Source organism: Tauraco erythrolophus, chromosome 4 (genome assembly GCF_009769465.1).
Source record: "Tauraco erythrolophus isolate bTauEry1 chromosome 4, bTauEry1.pri, whole genome shotgun sequence".
Lineage (NCBI taxonomy): Eukaryota > Metazoa > Chordata > Aves > Musophagiformes > Musophagidae > Tauraco > Tauraco erythrolophus.
Genome location: NC_141468.1, coordinates 86,671,051 through 86,692,875, shown reverse-complemented (window position 1 = coordinate 86,692,875; position 21,825 = coordinate 86,671,051). Strand labels below are relative to the sequence as shown.

Below are 21,825 nucleotides of genomic sequence, written 5' to 3'. Positions count from 1 at the left end.
CGGCAGAGGCTCTGCAGACTCGGAGGCACGGCCACCTCTTGCCCACTTCTCGCCGTGGCTGCTCACTGCTCAGCGAAACTTTCCGAAATCCGGCTGACTTTTGCCGACTCCGGCAGCCACCAACCCCAGACGGCGGCGAGCAGGCGGTTCGACAAGGTTTCAACCGCGCGCGCCAGAACTCGCGCTTTGCTGCTGCAACAGTGGAACGTGATGGACGTGCCAAGCACCACAGAATCCGTAATAAATAAATAAATGCCTCTTCTGAATCGGCACCCGCTCCACCAGCGTACAAAGCAAACAACTGCAGTACCATGCCAGCACTGCCGGGACCCTCCATACCTCCGTTACGAACTTCCCAACAGCTCCCCACGCAGCATCCTATGTCCCACTCTCCCCTGAAGTGTTCAAGGCCAGGTTGGATGAGTCTTTGGGCAACCTGGTGTAGTGGAAGGGTGTCCCTGCCCGTGGCAGAGGGGTTGGAACTGGGTGAGCTTTGAGGTCCCTTCCAACCCAAACCATTCTGTGATTCTATGAAGCTTGAGACCAGTATCAGCCTTTTCAGCACGGCATGGGGACACTGAAGCTCTAGTGTAGAGCACTGAGTGTGCTGGGATTTCTGGGTTAAAATGGGTAGAGGGGTAAAAAATCTTGCCTTCCGTTAACGGGAGTTTTAGGGGATAAGAATTCCCTGTAGCATCAGGCTGGCTGTGGACGGGGACTTTTCCCACAGTTCTTGGATCAATGTCAGCATGGGTCTACCCATCCCTTTTATCCGCTTAACCCTCTTCTGTCCCCGCTGTTCTTTGCACCCAGTGCACGTGCCAAGGCCTGAGGCCACCGCCTCCATCCCGGGCCAGAGCTCCCAGGGCTGTTCCAGAGATGAAACACCTACAGCTGTGCCAGTTCTTCAACCAAAGAACTTCACATGAAAGTCAAACTATGACAAGACATAACTGTGAGGCCATAACTTATTAAATTAACCTTTAGATGCTGCACAAATGTACAGGATTTAGAGAGCAGAATACTCTGTCTCCTCTTTTTCCAACAAAATTACAATATTTCAACTAATAAAATATTGCCACTTCTTCCCTGCTAGGGTTTCCCTGATATCATTAGGACAAACACACGTCTGTCAGATAAGGCTGCGAAGTTCCTCCTGAGATGCCCTCCTACCTCCTCTGCACAAACCCTCCACTATCCTCAAGCAGTGGATCAATAATTGAGGTGGAGTTTTAACATCAACCCCACCACCTCGCCCAGCTGCAGGCAAACATGGCCTTCACAAGGGAAGTGTACTTCCATCTCCATCCATGGCCCATAATTTGCTGAATACGAGCACAGCTTTTCATAATGACTAAAGTGAAAAGCACAGAGAAACATCTAAGCACCAGCAGCCTAAAGTGCCTATCAGCTCCTCCACATCCAGATCTCCTTACGTCAGCACATGGGCACGTGGACACAATACAGTTCAGAGAACTTACTTTGGTCCCCTGTCCAAAAGCATGGATATTGGAGAGAAGGGGAAGGAGGGGAAATGGGGAGGGTTGTTTTTTTTCTCTGTTTTCATTCAAGTATTGAAAGAGGAGCTGCGTTACTCTAAATAAACCATTCAGGCCGTAGCTGGGATTTGTGTTTGTTTGGTTTGCACCACGCAAGACTCAACGGGAAATATGGCACCTCTCCCACTGTACCATCCGTCAGACTGCACGGCAGGAAATACGAGTCCTTCACTTGTTGACATCTCCCCACACGCCTTCCCAGCAAGACATGGATCTCACGTCTTGGATACAACGGCTCACAAGAGAAGAAGCTCCTGCTCCCCTCGCCTGTCTGTCCCTTCCTTGGCTGTGCCGTCCCATCGGAGGGCTCTGGAGGCAGAGGAAGAGTTTGTGTGCTCGGCTGTGTGCCTCAATAAAGTGCACATGGAGACAAGACGGTGGACGGTGCTGCCGAGCAGCTTTAGGGTTGAAGGCTACAATGTCTTCAGCTGGCGCCGGTTCCACATGCCCCGCTTCGAGTGAAACCAGTGGAAAAAGTTCCTCAGGGAGAGACGCTCCACTTCCAGCCCAGCCTGCAAGATCCTGACAGAAAGGAGAAGGTTAAATTTAGGGAAAACTTGATCACGAAGATGCTGGGGGGCTCAGCCCCAGGAGATCTCTTTTAAGTTGTCCTATTGTCAAGAGCCTGCAACCAAACTGAAGAGTCCAGAATAGCTCAAAGGTATCTCGTATCCATAAGCAAGCATCCAATGACACTTGCTGAGTGTTTCTGCACCCCTGGGAGCAGGACTGGCCAGGAGCGGGCTGCACAAGCCAGGCAGGGAGGAAAGACAGCTGGCAACATGGGATTGCCCAGGGTGCTACTCTTTTCTGCAGTCATCTGACAGAAAACACAGGAGAGGTCCCAAAACCTAGACCTACAAACCCAGAAGCCTGGGATTGGTACAGCAGATACCCCTCATCAAGAACTTCTCAGAAGCTGTAACTGTACCTCGTGATCTTTAAATGCCTCTCTGACAGTTGCTCTTTGGGCAATTGCTATACGTAGTACGGGAGGTCTGAGGGACCTGAACTGGACCTACTGTGCACTGCAGCACTGCTTGAAGAGGATAAAGTCTTCACCATCACCAGTGCCTGATCTGCCCATGGCCAACCAGTAGCATGGCTGAAAGGCACCAGGAAACAGCTCCTCTCTTCTTTTATCAGTGGCTGTAGTAGTGTAGTTTGGGTCCACGTGCCTACTAGGTTTGAGGTCAGGACGTGCTCAAAAGCTCTCTCTCACTGGCCAAGCTTACGGTGGCATTAGCCACCTCAGTCTCCTCAGATCCCCACTCCCCTGGTCATTGGTCCTCCAGGATCTAACAGGTCTCCCCTCCTGAGCACATGAACGATGACAATGAATGCCTACCTGTCCAGGAGTTCCCAGTCCTCTCCTCCCCAGCGGTCCCGAAACTCTTTTGTGTTCATGCCTCCGATCTTGTCCAGGTCAGACTTGTATATGCCCAGGAGACCAAACCCATTCACCTCCCAGTAGCCTGAGGACAGCACAAAAGAGGCACAGGCATGTTAGTGCTTTGAACCACTGATGACTCCAGCAGGGCTGCTGGAGTGACACTCAAGCTGCTTTTAGCACAATGTTGACACCAGAGAGCCAACTCAGCACCAAGGTAGAGCCAACCACATTAAAGCTTTGGGAAGTGAGCAGGGCTTGCAGACAGATGGCGTGGGCTGCCCTATGAACTTGTCAGCAGAGCCTCTCACATCTTCTGTCTGGTAGCGTAGTACCTAAGGTACTTGGACTGTCCTCGCTTCAAGGGGTTGTTCCCGTGCCTCGATGAAAAAATGAAAAAATGCCTCCTCCTAGGGAATTTGCTCCTCTAGGGGCTCAGGATGGCCACCTCTGTTTAAAGGAAATCCTGCTCTCAGATGATCTGTGCCACTTTCCTCCCCCTGACTTGGGTTGGTATCTCTCACCACTGCGCTCACCTCAGGACAGACTGTGTCCCCTAAGAAATGGGAGAAATGGACAGAAAGGAGTAAAGAAAGGGTTTTCTGAGGTCCTCAAATCCCCAGAGAGCCCTAGGAAATGACCAGAAGAAACGTCATATAAAGGGCTCTGCTGGCAGTTTGATCTCAAATTCCAAGAACCTGACGCTGTCAAACCCCATCCTACATCTAATGCACTCTTATCTAGTGGCCCTGGTATGCTCCAGACCTTAATTGCAATGGAGAAACAAATCTAGGGGTGGCACCTAGATTGGTGCCACCTAGGAGGCACCCTCCTCCTTTCCCCATTCCCCGAGGTCTGAGCCAAAGAGGCTCCACTCCCTCTTACCGTCAGGCCACTGTGGGGACATGCCGCAGTGCAGCCTCATGACCATGGGTGCGAAAGCCATCTTGCCTTCCACGCAGTGCTTCCGGATGGAATCGATGATTCCAGCTGGGAAATGGATGTGGAGGTCGCACAGGAAAATGATGCTGTGTGGGTCCTGGAACCGACCACACCGGTTGGGAAAAAAATAGGTTGATTTTAAGTAAGACTTTCTTGAGGGAGGAGGGAAAAACATAGATATATGAGTGAATTTATGGTTTTGTGATCTGATCTAGGTGGTGCTGCTCAGGCAGGGGGATTGGACTAGATGATCCTTTGAGGTCCCTTCCAATCCCTGACATTCTGTGATTCTGTGAATTAAAGAGCCATCCGTTGCTACACCAGAAACAGCGATCCCAGGGGCTGGCAAAATGGCCATTGAGTGGCTGTTCAACGATGGCTGTGAAACACCATGACTATGACCTGGCAGAGCCAGTATCACAAAGCTGCTACTGCTCACGTCCCTCCTGTCTGCTCATCCCAGCAGGTGGACCAAGAACCAAACAGACCACAGGTTCCTCAGAATAAAGGGCGAGACCCTTGCTCTGGAGGGACAGGAAACACATCTACATTTGACGTGGTCTGCTAGGCTATTCCCTTCCCCAAAAAAAAGTAGTGCCAGACATGTACTAGCAACTTCCCTGTCCACCCCAAAGGCTTACCGTCACGAGGTCTATCCCCGCCTGCAGCCCAGCAGAACGCTCGAAATTCCCCGTCAACTTCAAGTACCGATGGCTGGGGGGTCAGACGGGAAAGAGAAGTTCAGCGCGCGCTGGCGACCACCGAAAGCGCCGCCCACAGCCGTACGGCGCAGGAGTGCCGTGGAGCTGCCCTCACCCCCCGTCCACCCTCCCAAGGAGGAGGAAAGCCTTTGTTGCACCAGTGCACAAGCTCAGCGTTGCTCCAGGTCCCAGCGCGCCCTGAGGGTCTTCCTCCTTGCGCAGCAAGGATAGAGCAGTCCCTACCAAAAGTCTTTTCAGCTCTAGCCCTGCTCTATCCTAGGACTAGACCTGTTACCAGGAACCCCTGGAATGTAAAGGACATGACCAGCCAAGGCTGGTTTAGATCAGAGTAGAGTGAGCCAGCCAGTTGTTCCAGCAAGGGGAGTTCCCAGAGGTCTCCACGTTCCCTGCCTCATTTCTTACAGCTTGCTTGTGTTCTCTGTCCTCCTCCTGCCCTGTCACTGCCAGACTTGCTTTCTCCTCTCCCTTGTAAACTTTGAACAAAAGCCAGGAGAAAAGAGATGCACCTGGATGTAAGGTATTGCCTTACAGTTTTACACCACTATTATACGCAGTGTACATATAGGCACGTTATAACAACATAATCACGTCTACGTGTAAGCTCTGGACAGATGTTATTTTTGGGTTCCCAGCTGCAGGAGGCTGTGGCTGGTCAATACCCCGAGATTGGCAGACGTGCTGTGTCTGCAGGCATGTGCATGTCAGCAGTTTTTTGTGACCAAGCAGTACTGTCACCTGTGCAACGTCGATCTTTTCAGAGCCTTCTCTACATCCATGTCATCGCTGCTGTAGTCCGTGATGATGACGTTGAAGTACGGATCCTTAGTGACTCGGAACAGCTCTTCCATGTCGGAGATGAACTGTAGCACCCAACGTGCCTGGTTCTTCACTGGTTGTATTGCAAGAGGGAGAGAATCAAAGCAAAACTGACTTCAAAGACGGTGTGGCTTCTCAACCGACAAGGCTTCTTGCCTGCCCTCAAACCCTGCTAACCTTGCAGGGATGCTGAAATAGGCCCAGGCTGAAAACTTGGATCAAAGAGCCCAGGAATCGACGTGGGTTCTTTCCCAATGTGTGACAGGAGCTTCCTTTGAGCTCACAAGCCATGGGAGTTTGAGCCCTGTCATATTTCTGATGGGGGTTTAACTTGGGGAGAAGAGAAATTGGGAGTGACCCAAATAAGACGGTTGAGGCTGGCTGAGACCCACTGTTTGGGACTGTCCTCATGGGAAGCGCCCGCCGTGCCACCCCTCCATGTCCCGGGGAGGCAGGTCCCCCTTACCTGGCACCACGAAGTGAACCACAGCACGGTGGTTCCAGGAAAAGCCCTGGGGCCAGCACAGCTCTGGCTCGTTCGCCGCAGCCATCAGGTGCCGCCGGCGACCCCACGCCAGGTTCCTCATCTTCCTCTCCTCCTCGTCATCGCCGCCAACACCCTGCCAGCCCCGCGCAAAGACGTACTCGGAGAAACGGACGAGCCGCTCTCCCTGCTCCAGCAGCTCCAGCTCCAGTAGGTAGCGGCTGCCCCGCATGCGGTCCTGGCGTTTCTCCACGTTCACGATACGCTGCAGATGGAACCGCCTGCAGGAGACACAGCTGGGGTGGGCACGGCCCCGGGTGGGCACGGCCACTGTGCACCAGTCCCTCTCCCACTTCCAGCCCGTTCAGCCCTACCGGGCTCTTTCCTCCTGGCTAGCACAAACCTTTTTGTCCCAAGCTTCCCCCTGCTTTGCCACACTGCTTCCAAAGTCCCATGGGAAGGTTTAGCACCTGTTTCCTAAATCCACAAGCATGTGGGATTAGATCTGGGATTCCAGCCAAGACAAAATAGTTGGCAAGGGAAATGAAATAAAGGTGACACGGAGAATAACAAACATGTCTGAATGATTGTAGGGCTGGTAATAGTGAGTGTGTCCAACACCTCCCACAAGGATCTTGGCACAAGGAGCATGTTTGGGCTAGTCAAATTGGCTGATGACAGTTTATCAGCCCATAACATGGCGTAGGACTGAGCAATAACACAGTAAAAATCAGAGTGAGCAGTAGGTTCAGAATGGTCAAAACAGGATGAAACGCCAGGTCATGTCCTTTCAGATCATAACAAGAGTTTCTGCTGTAAAACAGACACTCATCAGTTAAAAATGCTGAGAAAAGCTCGCACCGTTACACCACGATTGTGACCGCTGTGGCCTGAAAAAACAGAAGAGATCTTAAGAGGCAGCATGAGAGCGACCTCCAGCAGGGATCTGGAAGTAGTAACACCCATTCCACAAAACATCCAGGATACTGGACATTTATGTACAGGAAAATGAACTCAAACTGAAACCAGCACGGAGAAGGACAGATAGGAAAACCATGGAAATAGAGGCCAAGTCAACAGAAGGGTCAGGAGTTGGATTGTTTGGCTTACAGAGGCTCAGAGGAGACACGTCTGTTCGCCACAAAGGCACTCAAGATGGTAAGTCTTGAGAAGAAACAGAACCGTATCAAGACCCTATAAAAACAGAGCACCAGCAAAAGCTGATCTCCGGTGGGTCATCAAAGAAGCAAGGGGCGGAAACATCTTCCCAAATCAGCACTGGGATCTAGAAATCCAGCTCGTTTTACTACGTAGGTGGACACATTCGGATAACAGCGTGGGGTATTTGGTTGTCTCTGAGACCAGTGCACATTATCGGATGGGTCCCTCCGGTCATATGTCCCAAGGGATTCACAAGCCGAGACGCGGCAGACATCCAACCACGAGCTTTGTGGTCCTACTTTGTACCAGCAGGGTTGCTTAATCTTCAGCTGGTAAAACACTCCCATGTGCTCTCAGTACCCACACTGTGCCAGGAGGAGGCCAGCGAAAGGTCAGTGATGCCAGCTGGACAGAAACCTCTAATCTTTCCCATTCACTACCACCAGCTGTTGGAGGACGATATTCAGCCCCCAGACATGGTCTGGTGTCCAACAATTCCCATTTCTCAGCCAAAAGAGGTATTTAAAAGCCAGGTTTTTACACAGATTCCTTGCCTGAAGTCTTATTTCCCATATTTAGTTTATCCTCTGATTCCCACTAGCTCTTTACACGACTGGTATTCCCTGTGCAGCATGCTACATCAGCTCTGGGATGATGCCCTTGGGGTTTTTACATCGTGCCTTACCCTTTACTCCTCTGGTTGAGCTTTTTCAGGAAGACACGTGTGACTTCCAGGGCCTCCCTTTCTCTTAGCAGCAGGTTTCCTGATGTGTTGCACTTCAGGTCGATCCAGTCCGTGCGCAGCATATGGAAGTCCAGGTTGCTCGTGCTGAAGGTCTGCTCCCAGTTCACTGCCTGGTCAAACACTGGTACGTAATCGAAATCCTCCTCGTCTTCCTCTTCTGGCTCCCCATCTGCCTCTTCCTCTTCCGCTGCCACAGGTCCAGACTTGCCCTTCGCAGGAGATGCCAGCTGCGCCTCTCCCTCACCCACATCCCCACCGTTGGCCGCCTTCTGCTCAGCAATGTAGGACTCCACTTGGTTGAGCCACTGCGGCAGCCCGGGCGGCCGGCCGGGGCTGGCAGCGCTCACACCACGTCTCCTGGCTTTCCCAGACACCGAGTCTCCTTTCCCGGCTGGCACAGTGCCTGCTGGCTGTGGCCTGTCCTTAGTGGCACTGAGGTCTCCTCGAGGTCTCACCCCTTTGGGAATCATGCCCCCCGAGTCTCTGGGGCCACCCAGAGGCTGCTGCCTTTGAGACACAGCCCTAGAAGGAGGGTTGGCTTTCTGGACGGCCCTGGTGTGCCGCGGAGGGCTGCTGGGGGAGCCTTTGATGCCAGCTTTTAAACGAGGTCTCCTCATTACTGGGTTCCCCTCTAGACCAGCCTGGCTGAGGCTTCGGTTGGCAGAGGCCAGCGTGGCTGACTTGACACCAGACCTCTTCGTCCTTCTCCTCCGTACCCCCTGTCCTACATCGTAACCCATCACCGACAGGAGCCGCCGCCGCTCCCGAAGGGAATAGTCCTCAGGAACGTTATCGCTGCCCACCACGCTGCTGGGAGCGTTGCCCGCTGGCTCTGCCCTCCCCGTGCCGGCACGCTCGGGGCGGCTGGTACTCTCCGCGTCCGGCTCCACGTACTGCAAGTCATCCAGGTTGCCCTCCTGGGAGCCTGCAGGAGTAATCGCAGTCACACCTCTGCCATCCTCCTGCTGCCCTCCCCGTCCCCACCCAGGTGCCCACCCCTCTGGGGCAGCTACTTCTCGGCTCATCTCAGCACTGTCTCTCCGCTCCAAGGGGCAGGGATGCTCTCACACAGGGGAGCCGTGCCCTTGCTGGTACCAACGTCCCCAGCACCCATTAGCCAGCGTTGCCCGAGGCTGTGGAGCTTTGCCCAGAGCTGTGGGCTGGACCACAGCTTTGCAGGGCAGGTGCAAGCACAGGTTGCCATGCTGCACGCCTTTGGAAATGTCACTGCTGCCCACCTTCCTGCTGGAATTGCACCTCAGCTAAGTTGCAGGCCTGAGAGGTGGCTGTCACATCGTCCCCTACAGCCCACGGTTTGGTGACCTCCCAGCCTACCCTTAAGAAAAGTGAAAGTGGCAGCCAAAATTCCTTCTAGCCCCAGCTCTCCCGTAGGAAAGGGCAGTGACTTCCTCGGTACAGAAAGTCAACAGCTTCTTTCAGCTGGTACTGGAAGATCACACACAAAAGCGACAGATAAAAGGATCTTCTGGGCTCTGACGTTAGGGTCCCTACCCAGCTGCTCTGCCTTTTCTCCAGAGTCCAGGCTCTTCTCTGGCCGATCCATTTTCATGTACTTGTAGAATCCAAATCTGCAGAGGAAAAGGCAAAACACAAGTTTGATGAATGTTACTTTGCCCTCTCCAAACAAATGATAGCCACTGCTTTAGAGGTGATGGTCCATCACTCTGATTACATCTCCCCAGCATCTCTAGATCCTCCTTTCCCAGCAAGTCATAAGCTATCATCATCACAATCTTTCAGATCTTGGGGCAATCAGATTTTATTCTGCACTGTCAAAGATGTCTCCTTTTCTTGCTTATCATCCCAGTCTCTCAGACATTTTCTTATATGGGCAGGAAGAAATCCCAATATAAGTGCACTGAAGCACCCCTTTACCCTCCCTTAAACTGCTCCTTAAAGCTCAGTTACGATGTAGTACTCGCCGACGCAAGTCATCACCCTGCAAAGCGCCTCAGGCAGATAATTGCAACAATCTTCCTCTCTCTTCTCTCATACCACCACTGTCTATGTGCTGTCCCATCATACGCCTGTGCTTCACACTTTTGGGAGGGATTTCCAGGACTGCTTCCCTCCACGCGTGCTTGATGCCAAGCAAAATGGGCCCCCAGTTCCCAAATCACGTCACAAGACAAATGAATTGTCAAAGCAATAAACCTCGGTGGTCCTTTCCAGCCACCTTCTCCATCCTTCACTATGAACCCCAGTCCCAGGAGTTCCCTCCCAAACCCACAATACAATCTGTTGTTCCAGTCCTCAAAATAGTCCCGTAGAGAGGAAGAAGGTCCTGAGCACAGGGAGGCCAACATCAGTTATCTCACTGGAAAAGTGACTCTACTTATCCTGGAAAAAAGTCCTCCTGAACAAGGGGAGTCCTCATGCAAGGTGTCTGCCTGTGGCAGGGGGGAGCATGCGAGGAGCAGTTTCCTCGCAGGGCCACGGCTGCGAGCTGGACCCCAGGGAAGATGCAGGACATGCATTTATTCCCCCAGAGAGATGCCTGGTAGTGAGCATGGTTTGGCTCCACCAGGTTTGGCTCCAGCTGCTGGCTTTGCTGGAAATCCATTCCCTGATGTAGTGGAACAAACATGCTCTGGCTCAGCTTCCAGGTTAGTAGAGGAAGAAAAGCAGTGGCAGTTTCCCCTCGAGACCTGAACATATTTGCACTTAAAGGCAACATAGGTTATCGAAAGAAACTATAAATGCCTTAATGTTTTGTGAGGTTTAGGGGATCTTGAAGTCCTACAGAAACAAATATGAAATTCATAGAATCATAGAATCACAGAATGGTTTGGGTTGGAAGGGACCTCAAAGATCAGCCAGTTCCAACCCCCCTGCCATGGGCAGGGACACCCTCCACTACACCAGGTTGCTCAAAGCCTCATCCAACCTGGCCTTGAACACTTTCAGGGATGGGGCAGCCACAACTTCTCTGGGTGACCTGTGCCAGTGCCTCACCACCCTCAGAGGGAAGAACTTTTCCCTTAGATCTAATCTAAATCTGCCCTCTTTCAGTTTAAAGCCATTGCCCCGTGTCCTGTCACTACACGCCCTTGTAAAAAGTCCCTCTCCAGCTTTCTTGTAGGCTCCCTTTAAGTACTGGAAGGCTGCAATTCCACTCCAAATTCCACTCTAATTCTAGCCTTCAAACTATCTCCTCCCTCCCTGCTAGTAAACTCCCATTTGCAGCATCCTACCTTTCCAAATAATAAGGGTTTTCTTGATAGAAGCATTTATTGTCTTTCTCCATGTGGCTCAGGCGGCTGTAATCATTCGGGTAAACAAAGGATAAATGAACCTGGGAAGAAGGGAGGAAAATAAAGTCAAACTCTTCTAAATGCCAGATACCAGCCAAAGGGTGTCCCAGACACAGTTGCAGGGTGACCAGCCATTTTGGGAGGGAGCAGGGGTTGCTCACTAACTATTTGCCTCTCCGAGGCACCTGGTAGCAGGCTGTGAGAACGGAAAACAGAAGGAAGCGTGCTGGGATGCGTGCACAGATGTGCCTTTCAAGCTGTCTCTCAGCATCTGTCCATCCAGCTCTGTAACTGGGCGTTTAAGTCCTATAACAGAGCGAGAACTAGCTGGGAGAGAGGTGGGCAAGTCCTCCTGAAGAGATGCAGGGGATCACAGGAGCCCAGAAAGCGTGTTGGGAGACCTCCAGGCAAGGCTGAGGGAGCCAGAGCCGCCCAGGACGCGAATTCCCTGGGGAGCTTAGGCTTGCACTGGCATCCAGGGAGGGCACACCATGCTGGTGACCTGTCCCCAGGAGACCTCAGAGCCTGCTCCGCTCCGGAGGGGATCAATCCCCGCTACGTTGCACGCCTCACAAACGTGAGCTCCCCCTCAAGACCAGTTTTAAGCTTGTCAGGGGCTGTAGCAGCCTGCACAGACTACAGTTCACCCCATGGAGAATAAAATCCTCGGCCATCGTGAGGTTCCGTGTGAAGGCAAGCTCAGCTCTTTGGTTTGAGGTTCGAGGGGCTCTGGAAGACACACCCACGTGTACCCCAGCAAGATCCGTGAGCAGCGCGTAGCACCCCTCTCCCTTCTCTTGGTGTTGCCCTTCGGCATGTACTGGGATGCTCAGACCTGAACAGCAGATGGTCAAATCTACCCAGGAGCTTCAGATTGGTGGAGAGGCCCCATGGTTAATGGGGTCTCCCTCCTTCCTCCTCGCGTTCCCCTGGGCAAATACCCGCAGAAGGAAAAACAACTTACAAACTGGAGCCCCTGGTAGCGCTGCAGAGGAAATCCATTCACCAGGTAGCTGGGCTTGTACGAGCAGTCCGGCAAGGCTCGGCGCAGGCGGGACTTGCTGAGCAGAGGCACTGGGAAGAGAAGAGGAGCGTTGCTGGAGGAGCCCTGCTGTGACTGATGCACCAGCTCAGCTACTTCTGCGCCTGCCTTCCGTTTATCCGCGTGAAATTCCGACAGATACACAAAGCCAACTATTCTGCACAGCTCATCTCTTTACGTTGCTCTCCAGCACTTACATGAAAATTTTATAGCCAGGGATGTCGTGTGAGCTGGATGCCAAGAAAAAGGAGCTGGGTTTAGCTTGTGCTTCATCTCCCACAGTGACCAATATTGCATGCAGCCCCTTTCTTCTGGGAAAAAAAAAGCGTGGCCTTTGCTAACGGTGGCGTAGGAGGACAGTCCTTCTCGGCCGTGCTCCTGCTGCAGCCACCTCCTTGACGGCTTTGCAGGTCTCACCTTTGTAAAGAGCGTCCCGGGGGTCAGGCTTCAACATGTCGGCAGGGTGCGCCTTGCTGCCGGCGCCGTCAGCAGCCCGGCTCCCGTGAGCGGCCAGCGTCTGCGGGATGTGCCCAATCTCATCCATCTTGAAAAGCGTTTCGTCTAGAAACCAAAGGGAGAACGGAAGGGGAGAGGAAGGGCTCATTGGTCCCTTGTCCCAAAAAAAGCACCCTTCTCCAGTGTCAACCCTTTCCAAACGGCACTAATGCTGTCTCTGGTATAGCAATGCCTATCCGGTCCTGATCAGGAGCTGAAAGGGAGTGGGAAGGAAAGGTTTGGACTCAGAAAGCTGGAAATACAGAAGCTGTGGGGTAGGAACATGGCCACCACTGAAAGCAATCGCGCACAGCGATGAGTAGTGGAGGAAAATGACCTCCTGCCTTGGACACACCAGCAGTCATGTGCTGAAGTCCCATGCTGGCAGGAATTACTGGACACTTCTGAATTATTACTATTAAATTTCTTTTAAAAGGAGACAGAAAAGATGAAAGGGAGGAAAAATTAGCGGAGCTTTCTCCTGTGCTAGAAAAGGATCAGGATCCTCGGATCAGGATCCTCGGGTGAGGCCTCCAGTGGCCAAGGAAGATGGTGCTCCAGCAGGCGAATGGAGACCCCCAGTAAGTCAGGAGCAATGGGAGTCTTAAACTCAAGGCTGGGTATTGGTTAGGTTTTTTCTCGGGTCCTGTTTCCAGAGGACTTGGTGTCTGCAGGGATTTTACTCTGAGACGAAGGGAATTGAATCAATATCCGAGAGGGAAAGAAAACATGCTGCCAAGAGCTCTGGGGTTAGTGTTAGCAACTTTTGGGTATGGAACAACACAGGAACTCAGAAGAATGGGATGGAGTGTGATATGGCCAAAGGCTGACACGGAAGGGGGAAACACTGTATGGGCAGAAGGTGCCAGATAAGGATGAGACTGCAGCGCTGTGCCCAACCACAAAGGGATCTTCTGGGATGTGAGTCTTCCCTATAACAGGAAACTAATAAGAAAAAGAGAAAAGGAAGGGGACAGAAAGCCTAACTGAAAGTCTACTCCGGGCCAAATGGCAGGTTTCAGAAAATACAGCAGCAAGTTGCAATCCAGAACACAGCAAACATGTCTCAATGGGCAAAAGTGTTGGCATGGAAAAAAGTCCAGAGATGCTGGAAGGCAACAGTGACAGGGAGAGGGGGAACGCTGGCAGAGGAAAGCGATGCTGACAAAGCTAGATAAAGGTAAGCAGGACTAAGGAGCTCCTTAACCGATACAGGCATCACCTGACGTGCTAAGAAGGGTTTACAAAACAGGAGGGACTGGGCTGACGCGCTTGCTGCAATCCAGCAGCAGCTTGAAGAGACTTGAGGCTGATACAGAAGAAAGCGGCATCCCCCAATATCACTAGTGTGTCCCATCATGTCCAGCATCCAGACTGAAATCTCCTGGAAGCGCTCCAGCAGCCCCTTCTCCCTGGTCATCTCCAGCTGCCCTATGCTATGGGCCCTACGTTCCCTCTAGCTCTCTGCACAGTAGGTGGGCAACCTCCATCCCATGTTACTCTTACATCTGGAACAGCTTCCCTCACTGTTGCGGACTGTCTCCTCCGTCCTTCCTCCTTGACCCTGGGTTTCCCTAAAATAATGTTGCAATCCTGCTTCCAATTCTCTTACATTTAATCACGAGCCACACTCTCGTCCAGAGGTCTCTCCTGACCTGTCTCCACTTCTCTCTTGTCATGATCTGTGCACATGTTATTTGCCTGCCTAGACTATGATGCATGGTGAGACACCAATGACACGTTTCGGAGGAATGGGGAGGTGCTTGGGGAAACCTGTGGTGCAGATACTTACTAGCATAAAGGGAGAGGTATTGGGAGTCAATGACTTTGAACTTTGCTTCTGGGTCATTCAGTCTCCACTGGAACAGAGAAACACATTAAAATGAAATGCTCATGGAGTTTACCAAGCCTGAACAAAAAGAACAGGCACAAGATGTTTTTTCACCAGTTGGTCTCGCAGCTTCCTCCTTCTCCTCACTGTCATTGAGTTTACCCAGCAGCAAAAGACTGGGAATGAACTGAGATCCCCCAGGACACATCCAAAGCAGGAAAGGACAAAGAGCAGCAACGGAGAGCAGAGAGAGCAGAACCATCTCAAGCAAGAAGAGGAAAGGGTCCTGACATATGGCCAGGACTGTCCCACACAGAAGGAGGTAAGGGCTCTGGAGGGGATTAGATACATCTCATGCAAAGAGGAGCTGGGGCCTGGGAAAGGAGGGAAATCATTCCAAATGTCACTCCCGAGCTCCACGGGGACGCACATACAGCGCGGCTGTTTGCAGAGACTCACTGCTACTTCCACGTGGTCTGTTCCTCTGTCGTCCTGCTTGTGCAGCACCTCAAAATAGTACCTGCCTGCAGCTGACAACCTGCAAAGAAGGGAGGAATGAGGTGTCACCAAGAGCATTAAGGAACACTTCTTAGCTTGGCAGCAGACAATGAGCGGAAAGCAACCGCACCCACGGAACCACCCCATTCTCAGGGTGAGCAGGGTTAAGGCTGCCAAGGAAATCCAGCTGCCGACGGCGAGATAGGCAGCTTCCCTTGTGGGCTTGGAGGTTCCAGACCCTTCTCAGCTAATTCTGAATAATTCCCCTTCAGTCTCGCCCACTGGGTTTTGGCCTCTGGAAAACGTGGCCAGTTCCAAGGCAGGAAGCTCGGGATAGAGTTCCTGTAGAGGAGTCAGGATTCTCTGGGGGCTGCTTCCTCCAGGGAAGAAAAATTCAGTGTTGGATTCCTGCAAAGCGACTGGCACAGGTGTGGATGTGCCACTTCAGCTCTGGCAACACCCCAGAGTAATCCCTTTCTCTAGACTGCCAAATGCTTCAGAATAAGTCTAGGTTCTTCTTCCTTGTCCTTGTGATTTCCCGGCCGTGCGCAGAGGTGGCCGGGAGCGAGGGGCTCTGCTCACTCACCTCACCATCTTTGACTGCTGACTCCGAAATTTCCCGAACTCCCCTGGTGCAGTCCACTCCTTCCCTGTCTGCAAAGAGACAGAAAACACTTTAGTTAAGATGAGTTTCTTCCTGGTTACTGTGCTGGAGCAGCAGAGACGGAAAATTGAGCTACTCCCCTCAGTAAGCTGCCTGTGAGATCCACAACCTATGGGCAGATTTGAGTTCCTTAATAATGAACCTGGGGGTCCCAACACCAGGGCTGACACACACCTCAAGGTATGTCACGTCATACCCAGCTGGCATCTGTGGTGGTGGTGTCTGTAGTTGGGCAGGAGAAGAAACTTAGCTACTCCAAGGAAGTATGGGAGACAGGAAGGTCTCCATCCCGCAGAAACATTAAAGCCTTGATGGAAGGAGCCACGCAGCATGCACCGTACCTTGCCCACACTGGCCAGCAGCTGGAGACCAGAGGTCTTTTCATCTGGACTCAGCCAGAACTCAGCATTGTCATCCGCGGCGATGGCAAACTGAAACTCCCCTGTCGAGAGATGGAGGGAGTAAGGAGGGCTGGGGGCTTGTGCACAGAACGGGTTCTGCTCCTCCAAAATGCTGTCTTCACCCTTTTTCCTGGAGATCATACTTTCCCTTTCGATATCACCCTTCTCCTTTGAACCTCTCTGAATCCTCTAACTATACTGTGACTGAAACCAAAACTTTACAGGTGCAACTGGTTCACTATCCCTCCTCCATCAGCCTCACTTGACATCTACCCTGGAAAGCCAAGAAGTCCATGCAAAGCCTCCCTGCCTCCCCTTTTGTTTCCAGAGCAAATTTTTGAGTGAGAAGCCACGTTTGGATGGAGGAACGTGCACGTGGAGCTACAAAGGGAGACAGAGGTGCTTGAGTCTCATTGTTCTGGCCGGGGTTACAGGGATGGGGAGGAGGGTGGCCAGGGAACCAGGAGACGTGGGTGAGTGCTAGCGGGCTGCTCTGGGCAGAAGCGTGCAGCTGGGCCATACAGATGTCAGCTGCTGTCAGCTGACATTCACGCACCCGGGGAGCAGAAGGAACATCAATGATGTCATGTACGGCCCCGTGCACGCGAGGGAGGGAGGAAAATCTCAGGGGCTGCTCATGTCCACGTCCACATCACAGGGCTGTGTTTAGGACAGCATTGTTTTTGTCTACCGCTTGCCATCTGCTTTCTTCTGCGCTTTTCCTTTCCACCCTGCTGGGGAGGCGGATGCGTTCCACCCGTGCCAAGGCCACGGGCAGTCACGTACAGCCAGCTGAGCCCACGAGGGACATCGCGCTGGGCCTCCCGGGGTGGAGGCACCAGCCTCCAGCATCAGGAGGGGAGGGAGGGACACGCAAGAGGAGCCATGAGCAGCGGCACGGCAGCCTCAGAGCCCTCACCATCAGTGAAAGGGTGCAGGTAGCCAAATATCCGGAGTCCGTAGTTGGTCCATTTTGGGGACACGGCCAGCTTCTTCAGCGTAGTGCGCGTCTGAAGTGAAAGAAGAAAAAAAAAAAGAGTTAAAAAAAATAATGAGGTGTGTTAGGAACAAGGGGACAGGTGGGCAGAGGGGAGTATGAGGTTTGCTCTGGGAGGAGGATGGGGCACGGTGTGTGATACGGGCAGTGGGAAAGAGTGGGCCAGAGGAGAGACAAACCAGGGCCAGTGCTGCTGTGGAGAGGGGAGAGCTGCACGGGGGATGCCGGTGAGATGGTGAGGATGGCACGGGGCATACACTAGCCACCTGGAGGGAAAGCACCAAATAAAGGGCTCCTTCACGCCATGTCCAAGGCCTGGCAGGCCAGCATGGGTAAAATGAGCCTCCCCCATGCAAGAGAATCATTGAAACCTTGTGAAAGCTTTCTGCTCCCTCAGCAGGAGGACAAGGGAGGTGATGGAGAGGGAGGTGATGGATGCTCGGGAGCGGGACAGAGGAGGTGATGGAGAGAGACAGGATGTAAAGGGAGCCGGGGTGATGCAGCTGGGAAGCAGAGTTGGGGAGTATGTGACAGAGGGTGCTGGGGTCTTACTCACATGGGCGAAGAGAGGGAAGTGGAGGTTCTTCCTGAGCTGCTCAGTGGAGCTGCCACACCAGTCCTCGAACACGTGCAGATTGGCCTGGCCTCGGAACTTGGGGGCAGAAATGAGACACCATGAGTTGCCACGTCCCTCCCCTGCATCCGTCCCTGTCCTGCCAACCTCAGCCACAGCTCCCAGCACCGCAGAGCTCGTGAGAGGGAAGGGCGCCGCCGCTGCCACCAGGGGCTGGTCTGCAGGAGACGTGGGTCCAGACCCTTGTGTCTCATCAGCTGATGGTTTGGGTTGGGTCAGCTGATAGCCTGACCAGCATCAGGGAACCACGACAATGCCCGGGACAGCTCAGTTTGGTGGCTGGGGTTCACTCCAGTTTGCTCCATCAAGATGTTTAATCAGGAGGCTGTGCTATGAGGCCATGGTGTGGGACATGCTGTGGCATGGCAGCGGCCCCCCATGATCCAGCAAGTAGAGTGTAAGGTCTTCTGTCCTCCTAGGAGATATTTTAGGCTTCCCTGGCATTTTAGGGCTATCTTCCTGACCAAGGAAGAGAGGATACTCTAGAGAGGGGAGATGGCAGATCCCCTTCTTGAAGGACGTCCGTGAGGTGAAGTTCACGGACGACAATAGGGACGGGGATACAGAGGCTCAGCGGGCTGAGGAGCAGCAGCACAGGCTGATCCATGGGCAGGATGGCCTCCGTGTGCCTTCAGGGACACAGAAACACTGCGGGAGGTGGGGGACACCAGACAGCGCAGGAGGGTGTGCAGAGGGTGGGTACAGATGGCTGTTCCCTCTCCAGGTTCTCCACCAGGAGAGGCTGTCCATGTCTGACGGAGACCTGGAGCACAGCTTCGTTGGGAAAAGCTTCTCGGTCACTGTAGGATTTCAGGGATACACTCCTCAAGGGAGCAAAAGACTTTCTTTTTTTTTATCAGAGCCATTCAGAAGGGAGAAATTGGCTTCATCCCAGCAAAGCCCAAACTCTCTGCCTTGCAACCAGCAGAGCTGGATGCTGAAACCCTCCTTGCAGGACAGGCGTCCAACAGTGGAAAATAAACAAGCTGGAGAGTGTAGAAGCTACCTTAGATGGGGAAACGCTGAAGAAAGGAATAGGTTGCTCTGGGACCGGGGAGGTTTTGCCGCGGCGGTCTTGCCTATATAAGGGCTGAGCCGAGGGCTGGGGAAGCCGCCTGAACAGCATCCAAATGTCTACAGATGGCAGCAAATTCTTAGTTTTTGCCAGGCAGTCTCCCAAGCAGGGCTGAAGCAGCACGGTGGAGGAGGGTCCAACCCCTCCATGCACTCCTGGCAGAGAAAGCACTCGACGGAGTTATTTTTCCCAGGACAGCAGGTTGGGGTTTCATTTCGTAATAAACCATGGCTTGAAGGAAGGACGTGGAGCAGACTTGGCCTGGCACCAGCTTATGCAGTAACGCTCCTTGGGAGCCGTGAGCTCCAGCCACGCACGTGAAAACCGTCTCTGTGTGCCAGGCAAAACACGTTCACGACCACTGCTGTTCTCCAGTGGTCTTTTGTCAGCCCTCCCTCGCCGGCGTCCGCGCTGCCAGGGCTTGACAGATGTCCGCAAGCCCATGTTGTCCCCCACTACCATCTCCTCTTCTGACGTCCCTCAGCCTGAATTCCACCCATCGGGCAAAAGAAAAAAGCAGCGAGACAAAGTGGACGTAATTAGCCGGTGATGCTGCCCAAAACCAGACAGAAACTACACAGAGGGCTCGGGGCGACGGACGCAGCCAAGAGAAACCTGGAACTCTGCAGGGATCCGCGAGACAATCACTGCAAGTGTGACAAACAGTGAGTTGGAACAAAATTGCTGGGTAGCCTCATGGCCCCGGGCCGAACGCAGGTTACACCCAAGGGTCTCACACTACTTTTCTCAGCCAAATCAACTAACAACAATTGCTGTTTCTCGTGGAACGTGAAGTAAGGTGAACAGGCGAGGTTCCCACAGCGAGTCGCTGCCAGAAACGGCATCTTCTGGCAGTCAGGTTGCTGCTATCCACCAGCGATGCCCATTTTTCTTCTTAGAGAACTGCTTGCACGCTGCAGGCAGCAGGCTCGGGTCTCTATCGAACGCAGCACAACACTCCCACACCGTGGAGAAGCCGGTGCTGCAGTCCTCTCCTGGCAAGGACAGAGCCAGGGGATGCTCCTGAGGCTTGGGATTGCAATGGAGCCGGGCTGGCTTTGGCATGGGGTAGCCCAAATACCAAACCAGAGCTTCATGAGGGAAGTCCCAAAAGAGTGGCTAGACTTGCTCAAATGTTTGCAGAGGAACCCTGGACCAGTCCCATTCTAATGAAATACTTTACAGCAGAGTTTGGCAGTACGAGGGAGAGGGCAGCCTACTAAAAAATAAAGCATACACCACCGTACTTCGTGCTCCGTCAATGCTGTGAGAGGTGGTCCCCAAGATTTCCAGCCTGACACTCCTGACTCCAAAGTCTTTGCAAAGCCACCTGAGAGGAGATGCTGGCAGGAGCTAAGGAGATCGCTTTGCTTCCCTGCGCTCACTGTTAGAAATAATTAACTGGTAAACAATAAGCGCTTCTTGCATGTGGTTTCAGAGTCTTTTCTAAAGCAACAGATTTCCTCCTGAGCTACTACAGCCTAACTTACTCTCTGCTCCCTCCGAAAAGGAAAAGAAGATTATTGACAGATAAGTACTGGCTGCCCAAAGCACTGTTCTGGGAGTGAAAACTGAGCTAGGCTTTAATTTTAGGCCCCCCACAAGTCATCAGTACAGCAGCTGGTTTGAAACCCTATCACCTCTGTCTCTCCAGCTCAACTCCTGGCTGCCCACCACAGGCAGCTGAGAAATTCCTGTTTGCTATCTGAGTCTCCTCTGGAACACGCAGGAAAAACCTCCTGCTTGGGCCTTTGCAGCAACAGATAAACGGCCCCATCGTTCCCAATTCACGCGTGCAGCTCCTCAGAACTGTTAATGGACTTTCCGACGTACGGATACGGAGTTGGACTACCCAGGCTGGACCTACCTGGCCCCGCTTTTCAAAGAGCTGGAAAGTGAGAACCTGCTAAGCGACAAGTTAAGTTACCCTTCTCTCCTCAAAAACATTTGCTTTGAAAATTTTTGGATAGACGGACTGGGCCAGAACCAGGAACAGAAGCCAAGAGTCCGGGCTTCAAACGGGAGCTGGCGTTACATGGTCTGCGCCTTCCCATTTAGAGGGTTGCTCCTGCCCCTTGGCTTCCTCCCCTTCCCAATCCCACATCCCAGCTGCTTATCTCCACCCTGCTGAAAGAGTAGCATTTCAAGCGCCCAGCTTGGATCAAACATGGGCACAGGTCGTGCACCAAGGGCACCGGCTTTCTATTAAGAGACTTTGGTATTTCCACCTCCTTCCAGCAAGGAATTTTAGCTTATCAGCCCCTCCTGGGAAAAGAGATCAGGCACACGGAGAGCACAGACCACTCTTCCCAGCCCAAACCCTGTCGTGTCAAACCCACCCAGGGGGGTGGCACCACAGACCCAGCGGTCCCTCCGGAGCAAGGAGCCCCAGGGAAGAAAGGCGAAGCAGGAGCAGAGGCCGGAGCAAGCAGCAAAGCTGGGGGGATTGCAGCAGCAGAGACGCGACCCGCTGCACGGGAACCGGAGCAGGATGGAGAAGAGAGGTCTTTCCTAATTTAATCCCGGGCAGCTTTGGCATCACGGAGGCAAATCAGCTGCAGCCAAGGGAACGCGCGGCGCCGGGGACGATGAACGGGGCACAGAGAGGGGCTGAGCAGGGGAAGAAAGGCGACATTGTGCTGCCAACTGGAAACTCCTGAGTTCATAAGGCTCTTCTGTCTCAGCAGGGCGGCCGCGGCCCCCCCGTCCCGCCTGGCCCAGCTCCTCCGACTGGGTGACACTGAGCAGCCAGCAGCTGGGCTTCGCTGCGAGCTCGGCCGTGCCGGGCGCTCGCGGGAATCCATCCAGGCAAGTTAGTAACCAACTGCCCCCGTCCCGTTGAGCCCCAACACCCGACGGGTGCAGGGAAAGGACACAGGCAGGAACGGAGCAGGAATAGCTTGGGAGTTTGGTCCTCTAAGGGAAGGAATGCCTCCTCTCATAGAATCACAGAACGGTTTGGGTTGGAAGGGACCTCAAAGATCAGCCAGTTCCAACCCCCCTGCCATGGGCAGGGACACCCTCCACTACACCAGGTTGCCCAAAGCCTCATCCAACCTGGCCTTGGACATTTCCAGGGATGGGGCAGCCACAA

At 53.2% G+C, this 21,825-nt stretch overlaps 1 protein-coding gene across 1 annotated transcript in view; it reads right to left on the bottom strand.

The window, feature by feature from the left end:
• Positions 1–1,972: 1,972 nt before the first annotated feature.
• The window catches only part of B4GALNT3 (beta-1,4-N-acetyl-galactosaminyltransferase 3), a 65,225-nt gene continuing 45,372 nt past the window's right edge, over positions 1,973–21,825 (bottom strand). Inside the window, exons 4-20 of the mRNA XM_086610652.1 lie at positions 17,579–17,674; positions 16,945–17,035; positions 15,966–16,066; positions 15,547–15,614; positions 14,922–15,000; positions 14,424–14,490; positions 12,554–12,697; positions 12,059–12,168; positions 11,035–11,135; positions 9,332–9,408; positions 7,760–8,744; positions 5,896–6,194; positions 5,349–5,502; positions 4,533–4,605; positions 3,835–3,988; positions 2,908–3,034; positions 1,973–2,081 (exon numbers count right to left, since the gene is read on the bottom strand). Coding sequence (XP_086466778.1) covers positions 1,973–2,081; positions 2,908–3,034; positions 3,835–3,988; positions 4,533–4,605; positions 5,349–5,502; positions 5,896–6,194; positions 7,760–8,744; positions 9,332–9,408; positions 11,035–11,135; positions 12,059–12,168; positions 12,554–12,697; positions 14,424–14,490; positions 14,922–15,000; positions 15,547–15,614; positions 15,966–16,066; positions 16,945–17,035; positions 17,579–17,674 — 2,835 coding nt within the window. The remainder of the gene's footprint in view (positions 2,082–2,907; positions 3,035–3,834; positions 3,989–4,532; positions 4,606–5,348; positions 5,503–5,895; positions 6,195–7,759; positions 8,745–9,331; positions 9,409–11,034; positions 11,136–12,058; positions 12,169–12,553; positions 12,698–14,423; positions 14,491–14,921; positions 15,001–15,546; positions 15,615–15,965; positions 16,067–16,944; positions 17,036–17,578; positions 17,675–21,825) is intronic.